At 34.2% G+C, this 19,642-nt stretch overlaps 1 protein-coding gene and 1 non-coding gene across 9 annotated transcripts in view; both read left to right on the forward strand.

Moving 5' to 3' along the window:
* The window catches only part of LOC106104251 (protein trachealess), a 144,144-nt gene that overhangs the window by 20,585 nt on the left and 103,917 nt on the right, over positions 1 to 19,642 (forward strand). For all 8 annotated transcript variants that reach the window (XM_013284236.1, XM_013284237.1, XM_013284235.1 and 5 more), the window contains exon 3: positions 7,651 to 7,683. In XM_013284236.1, the coding sequence (XP_013139690.1) occupies positions 7,651 to 7,683 (33 nt within the window). The remainder of the gene's footprint in view (positions 1 to 7,650; positions 7,684 to 19,642) is intronic.
* Trnaa-ugc lies at positions 14,293 to 14,364 on the forward strand. The gene has a single exon. It is a non-coding gene; the product is annotated as a tRNA-Ala (tRNA).

The following is a 19,642-nucleotide window of genomic DNA, read 5'->3' on the forward strand; positions in this document are numbered from 1 at the left end:
TTCTGTAAAATGTTTTATTACACATCTATACAAGGACACGAAGCGGCGTACTAAACTTGAAAACTGATATAGTACCTTACAGAGAAAGTACCGACAAAAATATGTCTCGTCAATATATATTTTAAATGTCCTTGTTTGAATATGACGACATTTTGTGGAAATGCGTTATTAAAATCTGTATTTGAAGTGTGATACGATACGATAAACAAGGCCAATAGCAACAAAAATAATTAAGAAAATAGTACTAAACGTACATACAAAACAACTTAATCATCATCCACTTGCCCATATCCCTTACGGTAGAGGGTAGAGGGCACAGTATGTGCTGCTCTTCCATACATTTCTATCAACCGTCATGTCTGAATCCACTCCTTTCTTAAGCATATCCTCTTCACACAATCCATCCATACTTTCTTCGATCTTCCTCTACCTTTGTAGCCATCCACATTACATCTTAACACTTTCTGGTTTATGTCCCCATCGTTTCCTCGTATAACATGTCTGTACCACGCTAACCTTTTGCTTCTCAATTTCTCTACCACTGGCGCTACTTTCAAACTTACTCTAATGTACACATTCCTAACTTTAACAAAACAACGGAATATTATAGCTGAAAAACATTAAAAGTTCTTAACATAACACGAAATGTTATAATTTGGGTTGTACAATTTCGCGTTGGGTTCAAGTGGCTAGGTGTGAAAGGTTATGTCGGTCGCGGCGGTGATATTGTGGGAATTATGTATAGCGCTAGTGATTTTACACTGCAACGGGATCGTAACCCCGTTGGAATATTATGGATAAGCCTTTTTGTTGTTTTTAGAAATTTGTATTTGCTTCAAATAAAATAGTTAATCGCTGATACCGTTTGGTTTTATACTAATGGCTAGCTGTTCTCGTGAATTTGTCCAATTTATTTACCCCCTAATATTTTTTACGCTTTAGACATGTTTTCACGCTATTATTAGCATTAGTGTAGGCCTTTTTATTAAAGAAAGAATTATTCAAAAATGTACTGTGATTGCTGACATCTGACGCCACAAAGTAGTGTGTGTTTACGCTTTATTATATTAGTATAGATACAGATTAGTTAGATAAACTACAATAGACATAAATAGAAGGACTTTAATGTATTTAGAGGCCTGTCTCTTTCCTTGATTTGTCGCTGGCTGAGTCTATGTGATTTATAAAGCCGCTAAAGACCTCCTGGCAACTTGACAGACCGGTGATTTAGCGACCGATACTTAAAGGAATAAAAAGCTATCGTTGAAATTTTAAATTGTGTAAAAGTTATTCCGGCTTGCCATAACGTACGGTCACACAAGACCTTGTCATCAAGACAACAAACGCGTAATGAATTTCAACACAAAAACATTGCCATGTTAAAAAAACTGAATATTCTGTTACCGGCAGTCGGACAGCAATTCCAATTTTCGACGAAATGAGGTCGTTTTGTAGTTAAAACTTTTTTTCTCAGTCTGATTCCAATGTGAGTGACATTTTTGGGCATTTCATTAGTTTTATGTGTTGAATTAGTTTGTATTGTGAAAGATCTAATTACAAACTCTTTAATTGACGTGAATGAACTCATATAAGTATTAATTAATACCATTTGGATTTTTTTTATATTCTTTTGCTTTTAATCCAACAACAGTCTTGTCAATATTTGACGATACCATTTTTTTCTTGTTTTTTAATACGCAAAATCTAAATTATTATTTACAAAAGAATGTCCATAAAATATTTTGGAATAGCCATCACAATAATCTTGGTTACAGTCAGTTGTTTTTTCCTTTGTTAATAAGCGGTTGGCGCGGTCATTGATAGAAAATTATTGATTGCAGCGCGGTACTGATCGGAAGGTACTGAAGCGATAATGGCAGACGACCGGCGATGCTCGGGTCACTAAATTGCATTTTTTACAGCGTCCGTAGATCAAAAAAGTGTGACTGATGTGTAATTCAAGTTTAGTAGTATTGTTAACATCCTTTAATGTAGAAAAAGAGCAAAACAGTTGCTTTAATGTAAGAAATTTAGTTATCTTACTTCTTACTAATATTATAAATACGAAAGTTTAGATGGGTGGATTTTTATATATCATAAGGTCGCAAACGAGCGAGTTGCCACCTGAATTCGTCAAAATGGTGAAGTGACCGCTGCCCAGATTCGGAATAGCGGATGCGTAGCCTACCCTTAATCGACGGAGGAGGAAACGCATATAAAGAGGATATTTCCCCTTCCTATATCCGCCAAGCTGTCCGTCACTCAACATACTAGGATTACCTTAATTTGTTATAGTTAATTCATATTGCATTTTTGTTTATTTAAAAAAATCAAAAATGTAAATGACAATTCTATTTTACATTTAACAAGAACTATCCAAGTTTAAAACTATTCTGTGTGCTATACACAAGCCGCTATCGCACGCGCTAACAAGGTGTCAGGTAACTTTGAGAATATTTATCTTTGTCTTATCTCCGGCCACCGCGTCCAGGGAGATAATTTGCTAATTGCTTTTCCCTGTAATTATATACAGGGTAACACAGCACTCGCATGTGCCAACACTCGCCCAACTTGTCTATGCTTTTGTTTTATCTGTGCTACCGTAAATGTCTCTGACTATTGTTTACTGAAACTTATTTGCAACTACCTTTTGTCCCCGATGTTGTCCGCGCGAAATTAAGGACTTAAAAGTAAGTGTTCTTCCAGATTATGTCTTCTGTGCCATTTTTTTAGATATGTTATACTTCATCTATCCATCCTTCTATTTAAACTTTCTTATTTATATTACAATGAAAGAATGATACCTGATGTTTGTGTATTTGACGAAAAATTATAAAATCCAACAGCTCTAGTACCTAGTTAATAGAGCCAAATAGCAAGTATATTTCACTATTGATATAAACTATTTGCTTCATATAAAATATGAGTCACCCATCTTAGAGTTATCTATTTTATCTGTACTTATATAATAAAGCATAAACACAAAATACTTCGTACTTCGTGGCAATCACAACATGTATTTGAATAATTCTTTCTTGAATAAAAAGCCCTACACTTACGACACAAACAAATTGAAAAAAAACCTTCATGTTGGTAAGAGAGAATAAACTGCAAGCAGCCAACATTAGGGAAACAAGGTTATTATGGTAACGCTAATTTTTACACTTGCAACTAGGAATTTGACAAATGTAAACAGTAAAATTAAGTTTTCATAATTTCATGCAGATGAAACCGCACGGGGACAGCTAGCAAGTAAATAAGAAAGGGAGATCATTACAATTAAATAAGGCTTGTGTACCACTTATAGATTTCTGTTAATTTATTGACAAAGATTTGTTGCTTAATTACAAATATGAAATAAGTGGGCCGTGGAGATCGTCGACTGCATATTACCGCCAACAAACATTTGCCTTCACTGTTTGTTAATTTATCAGACCTGTTTTTAAACACTTCGTCATAGATTAAACGTTGCCAGAAGCGTACATACTCGAGTAATTTTGCTGAATATTAATAATAGACAATTAATTAATATACCAAGGAAATAACAATAAGTACAATATTTTTAATGTAAAACGCGTAATTTTGAATTTTCCTGAATGTTGATAAACGAAGTCTATGATGTTTTTCTTATCTAAATTACTACTTTACATCGATATGAATACATATTTTTATGTATTACTTCATTCTCCGTTACGCAGTAAATGTAACGTTAATAAGTAGTTATTACTCTTATGTTTTACTTTTCTACTTAAAATGAGATCTGCGTAATATATTCTTTGATATGATTTAAAACTCTCATTTCAAAAAGTACGTACGTCTGAGCACACAAACGTTATGTTTACTATTGTACTGGTATGTGCACACTGATCGACTTTAGATCCTTGCCAATTCTAAGAAAACGTCATTAAATTTAGTGTCATGGTAATGGTTTTCGTGACATTGGCATTTCTGGTACATTTATTATAAACTAGCTTTCGCCCGCGGCACCGTCCGCGCAGAATTAAAAAAAGTAAAAGTAAGTAACCTATGTGTTATTCCAGACTATCGTCTACATTCAAATGCCAAATTTCGTTGAGATTCGTTAAGCCGTTTAGGCTACAATCTCTAACAAACATCCATCCATCCATCTAAACTTTCTCATAGATAAGAGAAGTATAATATCTTTTTAAAAAATCTTAGTAAATTGATGTCTTGGCCTAATTTATTTCAGCTGTCATGTCTTATTGGAAGAATATTCGAGAAAATGGTCTACAAATCGATGTAAGTTTCCATATATACAGTTCCTTGTGTCTCTCCGACTGATATATAATATTTTAACTATGAAGTTCGGAGAATCTACCTTAGGAGCAGTGGAACTTTAATATCGTGTTTCTACTTAGGTCTTAGTAAACGTTATTCTGAGGCATGATTTAACAATCTTTGTGACAATTGTATGAAAACTCGCATACTTTTCTACCAAATTACTTTATGATAGGTCGGCGAATGGTAATTTTATGCCAACAGTTAGGTAAGCGTGTGACGTGAAACGTGCGGCAAATTGGATAATTTACATTCAAACATGACGATTACGTTGTTTCGGAGGACACACGTGGTGTTTATTTCTCTTATGAGTGCAAATATTAGCCGTTTTGTGTACATTGTTTTACTTTTGTATTTATATCCCACAAAATACTGCGTTAATTTATATAATCAATTCAGTCAAAAGTGAGATGCGCTACCAGATTCTGTTTTAGAAAAAATAGAGTGAATTTGTAAATAAAAGCATAAAAGATGTGAAATCATCTAAAAGACGACTAAACATTCAAAAACTAAATGCTAAAGTGATTTTTTTTATGTCCGAAATAACGAATAGTACTCAAGCTGCAGATTTAGATTTAAAAACCATCCTAATTCTTTGATCTTTCTTTGCAAGTAAACTGATCGAATTTCAGAGTAAATGTTCTTAATTTAAAATCGATACTTACCGAGTCAACAATGTTCGGAAACGTGGAATGGATGTTATAAAATGCAAAATAGGTGCACCGGTGTTGTCAATTGCCAGTCGCCGCGCTAAACTAAATTCTATTACGTTTTATGGCGTTAAACTTTACAACGAATATGTTCGTGTTTCAACTTCCCTGTTTTCATCAAACATAGGTTACTAGCTATCGCCCACGACTACGTCCGTGCGGAATTCAATCTTACTTATATTACTCTTATAAATGTGAATGTTCAGTTGGATGGATGTTTGTTAGAGTTTATAGGCTAAACGGGTGAACGAATTACGATGAAATTTGGCGTATATAGAAGAGGATAGTCTGGAAGAACACATAGGCTACGCAGTTTTGTTTTTTTCAATTCCGAGCGAACGGACACACGGGCAAAAGCTTGTAAAATATAAATCAACAAAGTCAATATACTACAAACAGAAAATATTTACAATTCAACGTGTACATTTGAAAGTGTCAGTCAGTTTTCAGTATGATGTCCTAGGTAACTGTTGATTTAACAATACAGTGGGTAAAATTTAAAGATAATGCATAAAGCAGTAAAACAAGACAATAAAGTGCGAATGAGGCATCGTAATATGAACAGAACAGAATTTACGGTCGCATCAACGTTCATAAAGTCAGTTCGACATATTTCATTTTTCAAATTTGCGAACCCCTACCAAGGTTTATTAAAAGTTTTTACGGGATGTAAACATGTGGGCGCTTATTGGACTTGCTAAGAAATTTGAAATTTGGAACTTAGTATCGGACTCAAATAATAGTCACTAAGGGCGTCTTTCCTAAATCTGCTCTAAGGGATTGTTAAGCAACCATTAAGGACTTTGAGTGCGGTAGCAGTATACATGAACAAGAAAAAAATTAGTTTGTATGTGGCTTTAAAGGCAGAGGAAGACTGAAGACTCTGTAGATAGATTGCGTGAAAGAGGATATGCTTAAGAAGGGAGTGTGTTCAGATGACGGCTGATAGAGTTGCATGGAAGAGCAGTTACTGTGCCGACCCTCAGTAGGGTCAAGGTCAGGTTAACGATGACAAGATACATCATTGTATTAAGACTGAAGTAGATTACCTGTGATATCATACTTTCATACTGATATTATAAATGTGAAAGTTTAGATGGATGAATGGATGTCTGTTAGAGTTTGTAGCCTAAACTGCTGAACGGAATTCGATGAAATTTGGTATATATGTAGAGGATAGTCTGGAAGAACATATAGGCTACTCACTTTTGTTTTTTTTAATTCCACGCGGACGGGGTCGCTGGCGAAAGCTTGTTTAATAAATAGATGTTATTTCTAGTTCTTAGAAAGTACGTATTGTGCTCTAATATGTTGATAACATTTCGACATATTAGATTATTTTATTATTTTAATACTTCTTAAAGTTGATCGAAATGTAGCGTTATAACTTTACTGCATATTAAGTTATCTTGTTAATTTTCTAGCGCATTATAAAATGCAATTTCCTAGATTATCTACAGAGCTGTACTAGTACTTATCCGACTTGTATTCTATTAAGCAATTTATGTTTTACAGCAAGCTCTTATAAACTCGATTTAAATTATTTTATGGAAGTTATTTAATGAGTATGGTTTTTTATTAATGAATTATAAAATAACCTATAATAGTACATATATGGACAGATAGAAATAATGATAAAATTGGTATAAAAAAATTCAGTGTGGATATATGGGTAAAAAACTTAATTACATCTAGCTGTTATGGCTAAGTGATACTTCTAGAAATTTCTTACTCGTCTATGAACTCAACAGAAGAGAGAATTTATTCAAATATTTCTATTCTAATGATTAAAAAAAAGACGATCGGCCAAATCGAACGTTTCGTGGAAAATTCTGAGGTACTCAGGAACTACACGACTGCTTGCAAAATATTTTTTACAACTACCCCCTCATTCATTCCGTTTCCTAGTATTTCCTAACGTTCATCCGTCATTTATTTTTCTGTAGATTTATTAGTTTCAGTGTTTCAAGTGATGATGTGAACATAAATGTGTTAATAATTCTGTGATTAAAGACTTATAAAGGTAAACTTGTTTAGACAGGTTTGTTAAAATTTCTCATTTCAATTAAAATTTACTTTATATACGCTTTACTGTTTAAACTACACTGCGTTTCTAGGTTTTTTGCTCCGAACCTTTTATAATCGGCAGCCATTAACTTATCCTTCTGTCTTTTGGGAATGATTACAATGTATTAACTAGTTTATTTCATTTTTTATTATGTGATTGAAGTAAGCTATTCTAAAATAGATATTTCAGTTTATTTGTGACAAACGCTTTAATCCGAGTAAAAGCATCAGTAATAACTATTGAATACATCGTCACCGATATATCAGCCGGGTTAGCATTCCATCAGTGCGGTTTGCAAGTCCTAAGTCCGAAGTAATGCGTTAGCCTGTTATTAATAATGGCCGCACTTGCCCGCAATAGCATCTGAATTATTCATTTAACGCCTGGGAGGTCGTAGACTTTGTAGATCATAGAGGTTCATTTGAAAGAGGTTATGTTAGTAAAATTACGAATTCTATTTTACAAAGGTTACAAATTGCAAATATCTCAATTGTGTTCATGTGAATAATTTGTGTTTAGTTTTCATTGCCGTAGATTAGAAGTAATTTAATTTAATAAGATGTTTTGTTTCAGGTATCGCGACGATGCATTGTGTTGGTCAGACAGGTATGGACCTTTTCTTTATAAATACTAGATTTTTCTCGCCATTTCTTCTGCGCGGTATTTAAAAACATAGCATGTAGCTTAAGTTTTACCAGAGTATGTTTTACATCTGTGCGAATTTCATTGCAATCCGTAACACCGTTTAAGACACAAACTAACATACATATATCCATCCAAACTTTCGTATTTATAATATTAGTAACTATGAAGTATGATTGCTATAATAGTTTTATAGCTAATTCGCAAAAAATACTTTTTTTAAAGATGGCGCTTATTAATGAAATTTCTAGTAGGTTTTGGTATTGAATGGTGCTATTATTTTTGATTATTTGTAATGTTAGTTTACTAGTAAGAGATTTGTATTCTGAGCAAACAAGCGTTTCTATTCACTGTAGACTTATTTTGGATTATTTTGTAAATTCATTCTCGAATTTTTAGAAGAAAATGAACCGTTTGAATCTCATTTTAATTGCATATCGATGAAATAATAATTGCATATTTATGTAAGAAAATTTTCGATCGAATTTCATGCTAATTTTATGCAAAACGAAACCGAATATAAACTATGCCGAAATTAATGCAAACAAGCGAACTGACCACTGTCGTAATATTTTAATCGCATCGCCCCGTGTACAAATATTTGCTGAAGGACCCGCGTAATCCAAGCGACCTCTAGCGCGGGAATTAAGAGTATATTTATTTATTTGTAAAACTATCATGGCTTAATATTTAGATGTTACGGTTTTCTATTCCATGACGTAGGTTTCGTTTCCAGCCAGTTATTTTTGGCTATTATTATATGTTTTTTTTTGTTAATAGAAAAGAAGCTTAACTTTTGTTATACTTTTTATAAAACATCTCGATTCTGAATTGAATCCTCAACACGTTGCTGTATTTTAATTATTTTACCCTTTTTCTATTGGTAATTCATATTGTTTTAAAGTTTAAAATTAATATCAAATTAACCGCGGGCTCCTAATTTTTATCCTTTTTAGTAATGATATTAAAATTTGCCCGTATGCTTCAAAACCATCATCGTCTATTCAGTGTAGTTGGCATTACTTGAATCTAAGAAAATTTAAAATAAAATTATTAATAAAACATAATAAAGTTTATCTTGTACAACCCTATCTTCTGGGTAAGCGGTCAAGCGAAGGGCCGATGTTTGACGTTAGGGCTACCACGAATTATGCGTATCTGATAGCGCGGCGGACCTCAATTACGGGAGATTTGGGTCCGAGACCGTCGCCTGGCCGTATTCATTGTTGTTTAATTGTTTTTATGGCTTTATTGCGGTCATGTTTCATATTTACTTGCAGTTACACAAAGGAAAATTATTCAACTTCGAATATTACTTTGGCTAAATACCTAAGCTGACTAGATGTTAACTAACTTAGATTATATCACCAAAGTTAGTATATAACAAACGGCAGAGTTTTACATGTATGCAGATTTCAGAATTGGCGCGGTATTTGATATTAGACAAAGTTTCTCATCAAAATTGTACAGAAAATTGGCGTAAAAATATGATATCGTTGGGTGAAAGGCTATTTGTTTTAAGCGCCATTAGGTTAAATGTTCAGGAGAGCCATTTAAAGTCTTCATTTAAAAAAAAAACATAAATACAAATCCTGGAAATCATTTAAATTGAAGGATTTTCATTAAAATTACTATAATTCTGCATACTTCATTATATTTAAAATTCTGAATATATGAGTCAATATCGCGTAAAATGGCGGTTGAATCAAATAGCCTTTCACCCGTCGATATCTCCTTTTCTATACTAAATTTTGTTTCTATTTAACCAAACAATTCTTTAGCATATTTATATTCTATCATACTATCATTTCCTCAGCTTATATATGTTGTAAAAACAAAAGGCAACGTGTAAAACAAATTTTGTTGTTTTATTTAAATTTATCCGATGAGATAGAGACATAAAAACAATCAAACAGCAGTGAGAACAAGCCGGTGCTATTACGTCGCAACGCTTGGTATTTGCGCAATTTTGTTACCGACAGATTGTAAACTTAGTTAATTCGTAGTCTAGCCACAATGACTCTATCGGTAAGCCACAATATATACTTTAACCTGACATTTATAGACAATTTTAATCACCAAATATTAAAGTAATGTAATTGCTTGTGTTTTTATTGTAAGTTAGAACAAAAGCTAATCGTAGGTTGACAGTACACAATATAAATAGTTAAATTACAAACTGTCGAAGTGACCATTCTGTATGCGACACTAAAGTTGACTAGAGCGGTCTTGACAAGCTGTGTTCGTTTGGTAAACACGGCAACGGTTATAAGAGCGCTTTTATTTACTTGTTAATGACATTAATTATTAAAGAATGTAGGCGTCTGTGACCTAAAAAATTCTATATAATTACATATTTTAGCTGAAAATTTATTTAAAAAATAAAATTACGAATCTAATATTGGACGGACTTTGTCAGAAGTCGACATTTCTGAGATGTTCCTTTTGATATTTTATAGAAATTATATAAATATCATACAAATGTAAGCTTAATTGATTGCCTTGACTCTTGTATTTGAATAACTGTCAAAGGCGTGGGAATCACAAACGCTTCGGGAAGTGTTTTGTTTAACCAACTTTTTAAAGTCGTAAATGTTTTACTGCAACGTAATAAGAGTTATATTTGTTTGACTTTTGGTTAATTTACAAATTTTTTGTTTAAAGCCGTCTTTTATATAAAGAGTAGTAAGAGCGGGCCCACACTTTTGATTAAACAATCGAACAATTGTTTTGCGATTGTCGATTGTTTCGCAGCTAATTCAACTGTTTAGTTGCTAAAATAAAAATTGAGTAGTTTGGCACCTCCATATAAGCAATGTTTAAATCCGATATTTCAGAATCTTGCGCTCAATGTTTCGATTATACTTCACTAATTATTATTTCTAGTATTTACTTTTGTATGTGCGATGATCAAAATACCGTAAAAGTAATAGTATAATACCGTAATGATTGAACATTAACGATGAAATACCAGTTTGCGTTACATCGTAAAGTACACACGCTTATTTGCATTTCAACCAGTGTTTATAAAAATCGATCGATCTCCGGCGTGGTTGCCCAAATGATTTTTACATAAAACCTCTTTAGTATTTTCTTTTTTTTTGACTTAAATGTCGTATCCAGCCTGTAGTTAACTTAAACGTCCCAAACTGGCCGCAATTTGCGAAGACCTGAGTAAGCTATAAATCAAGTTAAATTATTTTTTCATTACACGTCCCCTGTCCGGTGCAGGGTTAATATTCTATTAGTGGTGACGTGATGTTTTATTAGTTGATGATAAATTGACTGTCGTTTATTGCACTCACATGAATTGATGTCGAATTTCTGATTAAAGAAATGAGATTTATTATATCGGTAGAACCTCTACAGGACTTCGTATGTAGATTTTTTTTCAGTTAAACTGTACAGTTGTCAGTTTTGTGTACAGTTTGAATTCTACAATTCAACTGGTTCACTTAAAACTGTGCAGTTAAACTGAAGGTATGTAGTACGTTTTAGTCTGAATAATGTAACACTTATAAAAGTTGAGACAGTTTTAAGATCACAAATTTTTAGATTTACTATAAAAATATTGTGCCATGTCTATAAATTATGAAGTCTGTGTCGCAGTCTTATTACGGCAATATGTCGAGACGTTATCAGATGGTCAGAAATTAGCCGGTCGCTTGCCATTACCCCGCTCCGAGCCACTTACAAAATAATAGACGGTGTTACGAGAATTCTGTGTCAAGCATTTTGTTTAAGGCTGCAGAAGATAACTTAGAAATTTAGGATAGGTAACTTTTTTTTTTTTTTATAATATAAGGTGGCAAACGAGCAAGCGGCCACCTGAAACCGCCAAAATGGCGAAGCGACCGCTGCCCATAGACATCCGCAATTGCAGATGCGTTGCCTACCCTTATACGACGGAGGAGGAGATGCATATAAAGAGGATATTTCCCCTTCCTATGCTTCTCCTCCACCGTCAAATCCACTTCCTCTTCCCAACCTCTCCTTATAAGAAAAGGGTGGTAAAGAGAAAGGAACTTAAATTAGGCCTCCGGCACCACACTCATCAGACGAAACACGGAATTGCTTCCATTTCACGCCTGTCTTCTGTGTGGTCGTGGTATTACACCGGGCGTGCCGGCCCGTTCGTGCTAAGATGTTAAAGCGGGCACTACCACTGTTAAACAAAATAAAATTCTTTTATCACTAACGTAGATAAAAGAATTTTATTTCAATAAAATTATGTCTAAACTGGCTTTGCTCTGTTAGCTTTGAAAGCTAACCATTTCTTTGTTCTAGTTTTGTTATAAAATGTATTATAACAGTTACACCTTAGAAAAGTGTAAAACTTGTCACTTCACACTTATTTTTACACCTACATTTTGCGTACAAGAAACACCTGTAACGGTTTTAATGGGAAAATTAATCGATAACCCGATATTAATACCCGGTTTTAAGTTAAAATGAGAGTTATTTTCTAGACGCTAATTTACCTGTCACATTTGATGCCTCAGTTTTATGAGTCTGATAATACTTTAAACCATGTAATTAATAAAGTCTTAAGGTTTATGACTGGACTTGATAATGATACACGAGACAAAAGTTAAAACTATGTTTAAAGGTAAAGTTATACTGTGTTTCAGTGGCGGTCTATTATCATAAAGCAGATAGTTGCGCTACTTACAAGAAAAATAATATAATTGAAGTTTTAATCAATTTAATTGTGACTTCTTTGACTAAACTGTCATACAGCTGTTGTGCGATTGTCAATTGTTTGGCAGCCAATTCAACTGTTTAGTTGCACAACTAAGAATCGAAAAATGCGCACCTCCATAAGCTCATAAGAGTCAAAGCGCAACTAAACAGTTGTACGACAGTATCAAGAAAGGTGGCGCATGCTCTAACTCGAATGTTGAAAATATTGCGAACGATTACAATTTTAGTTACATTATAAAATGAATAAATTCCAAATCGTACGGTGACATATCTATTCCATGTCAACGTCCTCACACAGATACTATGGTATAAATAGATTGGACTAAACAACTGTAGACATCGTATGCAAAACTAAAGCAATGATTTAATGTCGCCCATATACGTTGTATTCAAAATAGTTCGCAAATGTATCTGACATTTCCAATATCTGCTATTCCTCGATAGGATTTAAGTTAAATTGCAGCTATGATAAACGAATGCTTGCTTTGATCGGCATAAAATAAATCAAATATTTATTAATCTATACTATCTATACTATTATAATAAAGCGAAAACACACACTTGTTTGTTGCCTAAGATGTCAGCAATTACAGCATATTTTTGAGTAACTCTTTTTTCAATAAAACTTGGGGAGTAAAGAATTTGGATAAAACCCCTAATGTGGGAACGAGACCAAAGTTGCTGCTAACATCAAGGAAGCAAGATTGCCAAGGTTTGTCATGTCATGTCATTTTGACATTTGTTATTGACAATTTGACAAATGTAAACAATAAAATAAAATTTTCGTAATTTCATGCCGATGAAGACGCACGGGAACAGGTAGTCTTTACTATAAAGAGAAAACATTTGTATTTTTGTATATATTGAAATAACTCAAAAACTACTGGGTCAATTTCATAAATTCTTTCACCATTAAAAGCTACGTTATCACTTAGTAATATAGGATATATTTTACAATATTATTTAGGTACACGTGAGAGATTTGATTTCTGCATTTAATAGGCTCCAAAACTACTGGACAGATTTCATAAATTCTTTTGCCAGTAGAAAGTAACGTCACTAAGTAACATAGGCTATATAACAAAAGAAACATCAGCGGGAAGGGTGTGGATATAACAGAAAATATATACGTATAATCTTTGACACCTAGGAGAAGCTGTGGCTGATCCTTATTAAAATATTGTTTGATTAAGCTACAACTTTTTATTTTAACGTATTCTTAGCGTTTTAGATAATTTGTTTGCGAAAATAATTTCAAAATTATAATCTTGATTTCTAATTGAGTTGAGTTTTAATTTAATAGTACTACTGAATATTCTGCAGCAGACCGTATTCCTTTGATTGTAAAATAGGACCAGATCTCAAAAGTGGACTATCTTAACCGTGAAGTTACGTTAAGATAGTCGTGGTGTTTTGAAAAAGGATACTGTAATTTGTAGAAGGGTTCCTGTGAATGTATGAATATACATAGCTTTGAAGTAACTATAATAATATCTCGTAAACGCTTCAAATCCAGTCAACACATCTGGATAGTAAAGCATATATTGCAACCAGTTTCAGAGTCAAATGCGTGTAAAAAGCATTGCTCTGTAGAACTGGTGGGAGCGCGCGCGATGCCGGGAATCCGAGCCAGTCAAAAACAAGGAATTTAACAATGGTCGGATAGTATCGACCGATTTCGTTATTTGTTACCGCCGTTCTCTCGGCGGATGCGGAATTAAGCCCACATGTTCGCAGTAAATAATAACACTTAATAACTTTTTTTACATCCACACACCTTAAAGGACTATCTCGCCCTCGTAATCTAGAAAGCCACAAGCAAGCCGCAAATGTTATATTACAATCTATATTTTGACTAGCAAAGATTATGGGGATGTAGCTCAGTGGTAGAGCGTTCGCTTTGCATGTGAAAGGTCCCGGGTTCAATCCCCGGCATCTCCAGTTTCTTTTGTCCGGTTTCGCGAATTTATAGTCCTTATGATTTTGTTACTTGTTACATTTTTTTCTATCTACTTTCACTTACTTAGCTAATATCCTATGTCCTTTAAGTTTGAACTTAAATAACGATGTCGCGCCAGTTAAATCGTACAAACTGACACACGGACATTGGATCAATGTTAAAATGGAGCTTAGTATAGACGTTATAGGAGGACCGAGTACGGGGTCAGTAATGACCTGACTCGGTGCAAGTCGTTAGTGGCCACGCAACAATGGACGACATTTGCATCAAGCTCGCTTCAAAATGAACGACAGGTGGAAATTTAAAGAGTTGATATTACGCTATGTTTTTAATTTAATTCAGGATTGTAATAAAAGAAACCGCTATTTCTGCATTGATTGCAGCTTTACTGTCAGAAACGGAGCAAATCGTTTACTTGTTAAATAACGACAGTATTTATATACTACGGTAGAAATTTGGTGGGTTTGATGAAAATAATAAATAAATAAATAAAAACCTCTTTATTGCCATCCAAGAATACACAGAGTTGTACAAAATAAAAAAACATACACGAAAAAATTATAACAGATGGAAAACGGGGGAGGCTCAGCTTAACCGATACTGGTTGAGATCCAGTGTCGAGCTGGTTTTCAGCCACCCCCCTTCCCAAGATGTAAAAGGGAGCGTAGATAGTCGGAGGTCGCTGTACACTAGTAATTGTATTGTTTGTTATTTTTATTTGACAAACAAATACAGCTAAAATTACGTTTAAATCTTAAATGATAAGGCCACGTTTATTTTCCAAATTCATTTAAAATTTACGTCCTATAATATAACAGTGGTAGTGCCCGCTTTAATATCTTAGCACGAATGGGTCGGCACTCCCGGTGTAATACCACGACCACACAGAATTCAGGCGTGAAATGGAAGCAATTCCGTGTTTCGTCTGATGAGTATGGTGCCGGAGGCCTAATTAAAGTCCCTTTCTCTTTACCACCCTATTCTTATAAGGAGAGGATGGGAAGGGGAAGTGGATTTGACGGTGGAGGAGATGCATAGGAAGGGGCAATATCCTCTTTATGTGCGTCTCCTCTTCCGTCGGAAAAGGGTATGCAACGCATCTGCGATCGCGGATGTCTATGGGCAGCGGTCGCTTCGCCATTTTGGAGGATTCAGGTGGCAGCTTGCTCGTTTGCCATTTTATGTTATAAAAAAAATATGCGGTGCTTACGAAAGAAGGTGTTTGAGATAGATTTAATATTCGGCCGATAAACTCATATTATTCAATACTGCTCTATATAAATCTTTGTAAAGCTATGCGTTTCAAATTGAATATTATTTGTTTAAAGCAACTTTAGTTGGTTACTTAAAATATCGAACGTCCGTTTCTAGATAGACAATGTCTTCGTACAGACAGACAGCCGTCCTCGCGTTATTTTATACTAGCTTTCGCCAGCGACTCCGTCCGCGTGGAATTAAAAAAAAACAGTGAGTGGCCTATGTGTTCTTACAGACTATCATCTACATCTATACCAAATTTCATCAAAATCCGTTCTGACGTTTAGGCCAAAAACTCTAACAAACATCCAACCATCTAAACTTTCGCAGTTATAATATTAGCGTGTTTACGGTATAAATTTAATTTGATAAAATCCTCACTTATGTTATCAATGTTACGAAATACTTGTTAAAATTAGCGACAAGTTATCGACAGTGAAATAACCCATGATTACTTAAGATTGCTTTTGTGTTATTCTGAGAATATATCTAGAAGTAATGTGAGTCGTCGTGCATTTGTCAAGTGTTGTAAGTTAAGCCCACTACATACGTTCAGTTCTATGTGGGCATGATTTAAACTGTGTTTCCCTACATAAGCATATTTTGAACTAAACATTATGACTGATCAGTTAAAAGTGTCGGAACTGAGCGTGTATAGCAGGCTTTAGTTGGACAACTGAGTGAAAGAAATGATTTAGTTCCGCGCTTACTGACGTACTCGTGTTACTGTCTGTAGATTCAATACTTAAGTTTCAAAAGTAATATTTCATATGTTATTGTGGTATTATATTTTTTCATATTCATTTCGTTTAATTTTTACTTTTCAATATTTTTTAAATGTATAAAAGGCGTTCTTGACTTTACGGTTTTAATATATAATACTAGAGACTAAGTAAGGACTCTACAGTAGGCTTTTTATTTTAAAAATGTTGAAAAAATAGTATGCAGTATTATAACCAGCACCAACCATTTACTCTGAGTCACCTTCCCATATGTTAAGCATCGAAAGCATCGTCATTACTACGAATCGCTTGTTTGTGCCGTCGACCGTCGAGGTTTTCACACTGTGTCTGACTCGCGGTGGACAATAGCCGTTTTGTACACATGTAAATTTCCATTATACAACGGCGCTTTACATGCAGATTGGGAACGTGAAGCACGGATTGAAACTTTCAAACTGTCCACAATGTTTCGTAAAATATTATTAATGTTGATGCTTGCTTTGACTTTAGAGAAATGGACTACGCAAATAATTGTTGTACTAAGGTCTTTTCGCGTAGGGTAAAGATATATGCATACTGCATATTGTTTACAAAAACGCCTCGATCATGCACATAAAATGCTAATACTTAAGATTTAAATTTAGATAAAGTTTTCTAGTTGTGACCGAGTGTAATATTAAGTACATGTTTTTTATTCTTCTATTCTGAACGACTCTTTGTTCTGTTTTGGGATTCAATGAAAACCGACGCTTCGGTGTACACCGCAGTACATGCCGAATTCTTTTTTTTCTTTTTGAATGAACAAAATTCCTTCTTTAAGTATATGCTGAATTAAAAACTTACTCGCACAAAATGAGCACAGAAGCAAGCAAATTTAGAACTTGACAGAATGATATGCTGTATGCATAAGCTTTACTGGTCTTGTCATTTAAAAATCAAAGTATACAAGCACAATGTTGCTTGTAAAATATTATTGATGTTAATGATTTTTGTTTTCTTCGTTTCACTCATGTGTTTAAACACTTGGAAGTGTGATGATGTTTTTTAATGACAACTTGAATTTTTCGCTTTAATTAACTTCGTAATTAACGTTTTTGGTTTTTGTATATTAACGCCTTTAACAGGTATAGAGTAATTTAAGGTAAACGTTGTATTTAATTTAATTAAGTTTTGTGGACAATGTTGTTTAAACCTTTACGAAATCAGTTGGTAAGAGATGAAGTGAATTACCAAGTTAAAAGGATGTCTGTTTTACAAGGAAAATTATTGTAACAGAGGTAGAGCCCGCTTACAAACATCTTCGCACAAATGGGCCGGCTCGCCCGGTAAAATACCACGACCACACAGAAAACAGGCGTGAAGTGGAAGCAATTCCGCGTTTCGTCTGATGAGTGTGGTCCCGGAGGCCCAATTTTAGTGCCTTTCCCTTTCCACCCTATTCTTAAGAGGAAAGGATGGGAAGGAAAAGTGGTTTTGACGGTGGAGGAGACGCACATAAAGAGGACATTTCCCCTTTCTATGCGTCTCCTCCTCCGTCAATTAAGGGTAGGCAACGCATTTTAAATTGCGGATGTTTATGGGCAGCGGTCGCTTTCCATTTCGGTGGATTTAGGTGGCTGCTTGCTCGTTTGCCACCTTATAATATAAAAAAAAATATTACGTGTGCGAAGACGCTTTGCCGGTGGCCTAATGACGTCAGGCCTACTGAAGGAGGCAAAGGAACTCCTTTGCCTCCTTCAGTATCTATAGTTAACGTGTGCGCCCACGGCTAATATAAGTTACAATTGAGCGATTTAGCTAATTAAGCTAACATTCTAAAAAGAGCTCTTGCTAGGACAAAGCTACATGTCATAGATCTTATAGAAACTTGGATTTTAATGTTCATAAGATTTTTTGTTTCGTAAAGGAAGATTATCTTAAAAACGGTAAGTACGAATTGACAAAGTATGCACATCTGTGACGTGGAAGCGACGAGCGACGCGCAGAGCGACCTCTGACGGTCTTTGCATTTCAAATGCAATCGCATTGTATGCACATTTTTACTGACTTATTACTCGATTTGTACGGTTTGCAAAACATGTTCCGCAATTTTAATAACCCATTTTTATTACAATAATAAACACATTATTTAAATGGTGATAACTACAGCCATCTTGTCACCAGACTAATCTTGTAATACATAATTTAGGATTAGGGTTTCCTGAACATCGAAGTTAGTCGTAAAAGATGCAATAGTTTAGATGATAAAAAGTATTCAAAACTGTATAACTACTAATAAATATTTAATATAAACATATATAAAATATAATAGAAAGAAAAAAAAACACGCTAGTAAAACATTTGAGCATTATATCAATAACGAAAATTTATGCGTAATTTTATTTTATTGCAGATGTATGAAAGAATTACAAAATAATTTTTAGCGATACTTTCTTGATTTATTATGCTGACGTTACTTGTATGTAACAAAGACGAGCGGCCGGTATCGAATGACTGTGAAGCGTTTTTGTTTAAATTGTGAGTGATAGGTACACTCCAGTAACTGGAAGTCTGTGGCTAGTTTAGAGCTGGTTACGTAAAGTTTATGTTTTCATTTCATTCCTCTATCCACATAAATACCATAGATATTTGGTTTGAATGTGATGCTATAGATAAAATTTATACACTACTAACTTTCGTCCGCGACTTCGTTCGCGTGGGATTAAAAAAAACAAAAGATAGTAGCCCATGTTTTCTTCCAGAATATCCTCTACATCTATACCAAATTTCATCGAAATCATTTCAGCTGTTTAGGCTACAAACTCTAACAAACATTCATCTAAACTTACCCATCTATGATAACAACAACGAAAGAAACACGATCATTATCATCATCATCATCATCATCGTCATCATCACCATCACCATCACCATCACCATCACCATCACCATCACCATCACCATCACCATCACCATCACCATCATCATCATCATCCTCCTTATCCTACTCCAGTGGGGTCGGCGCAAGAGGTAAAGTATTATGCCAAATGCCATCATATCGTAACGAAACATGATATAATGGCATTTTGATCAACAATTCTCTGTGCTTAGATAATTTTTATCATAGCTATTGCTCGCGAATTCGTCCCTGTTGTTTTTGAGTTATTTCAATACATACAAAAGTCCAAAAATACACATCTTTCCTCTTTGTATATTAGTATAGATATAGATTACAATGTGTTGCATTTAAATTTACAAAAGAAGTAACGTCAAACACAAACTTGTATTACTGTTTCCTTGG

This window comes from Papilio polytes, unplaced genomic scaffold, assembly GCF_000836215.1.
Source record: "Papilio polytes unplaced genomic scaffold, Ppol_1.0 DF823691.1, whole genome shotgun sequence".
NCBI lineage: Eukaryota > Metazoa > Arthropoda > Insecta > Lepidoptera > Papilionidae > Papilio > Papilio polytes.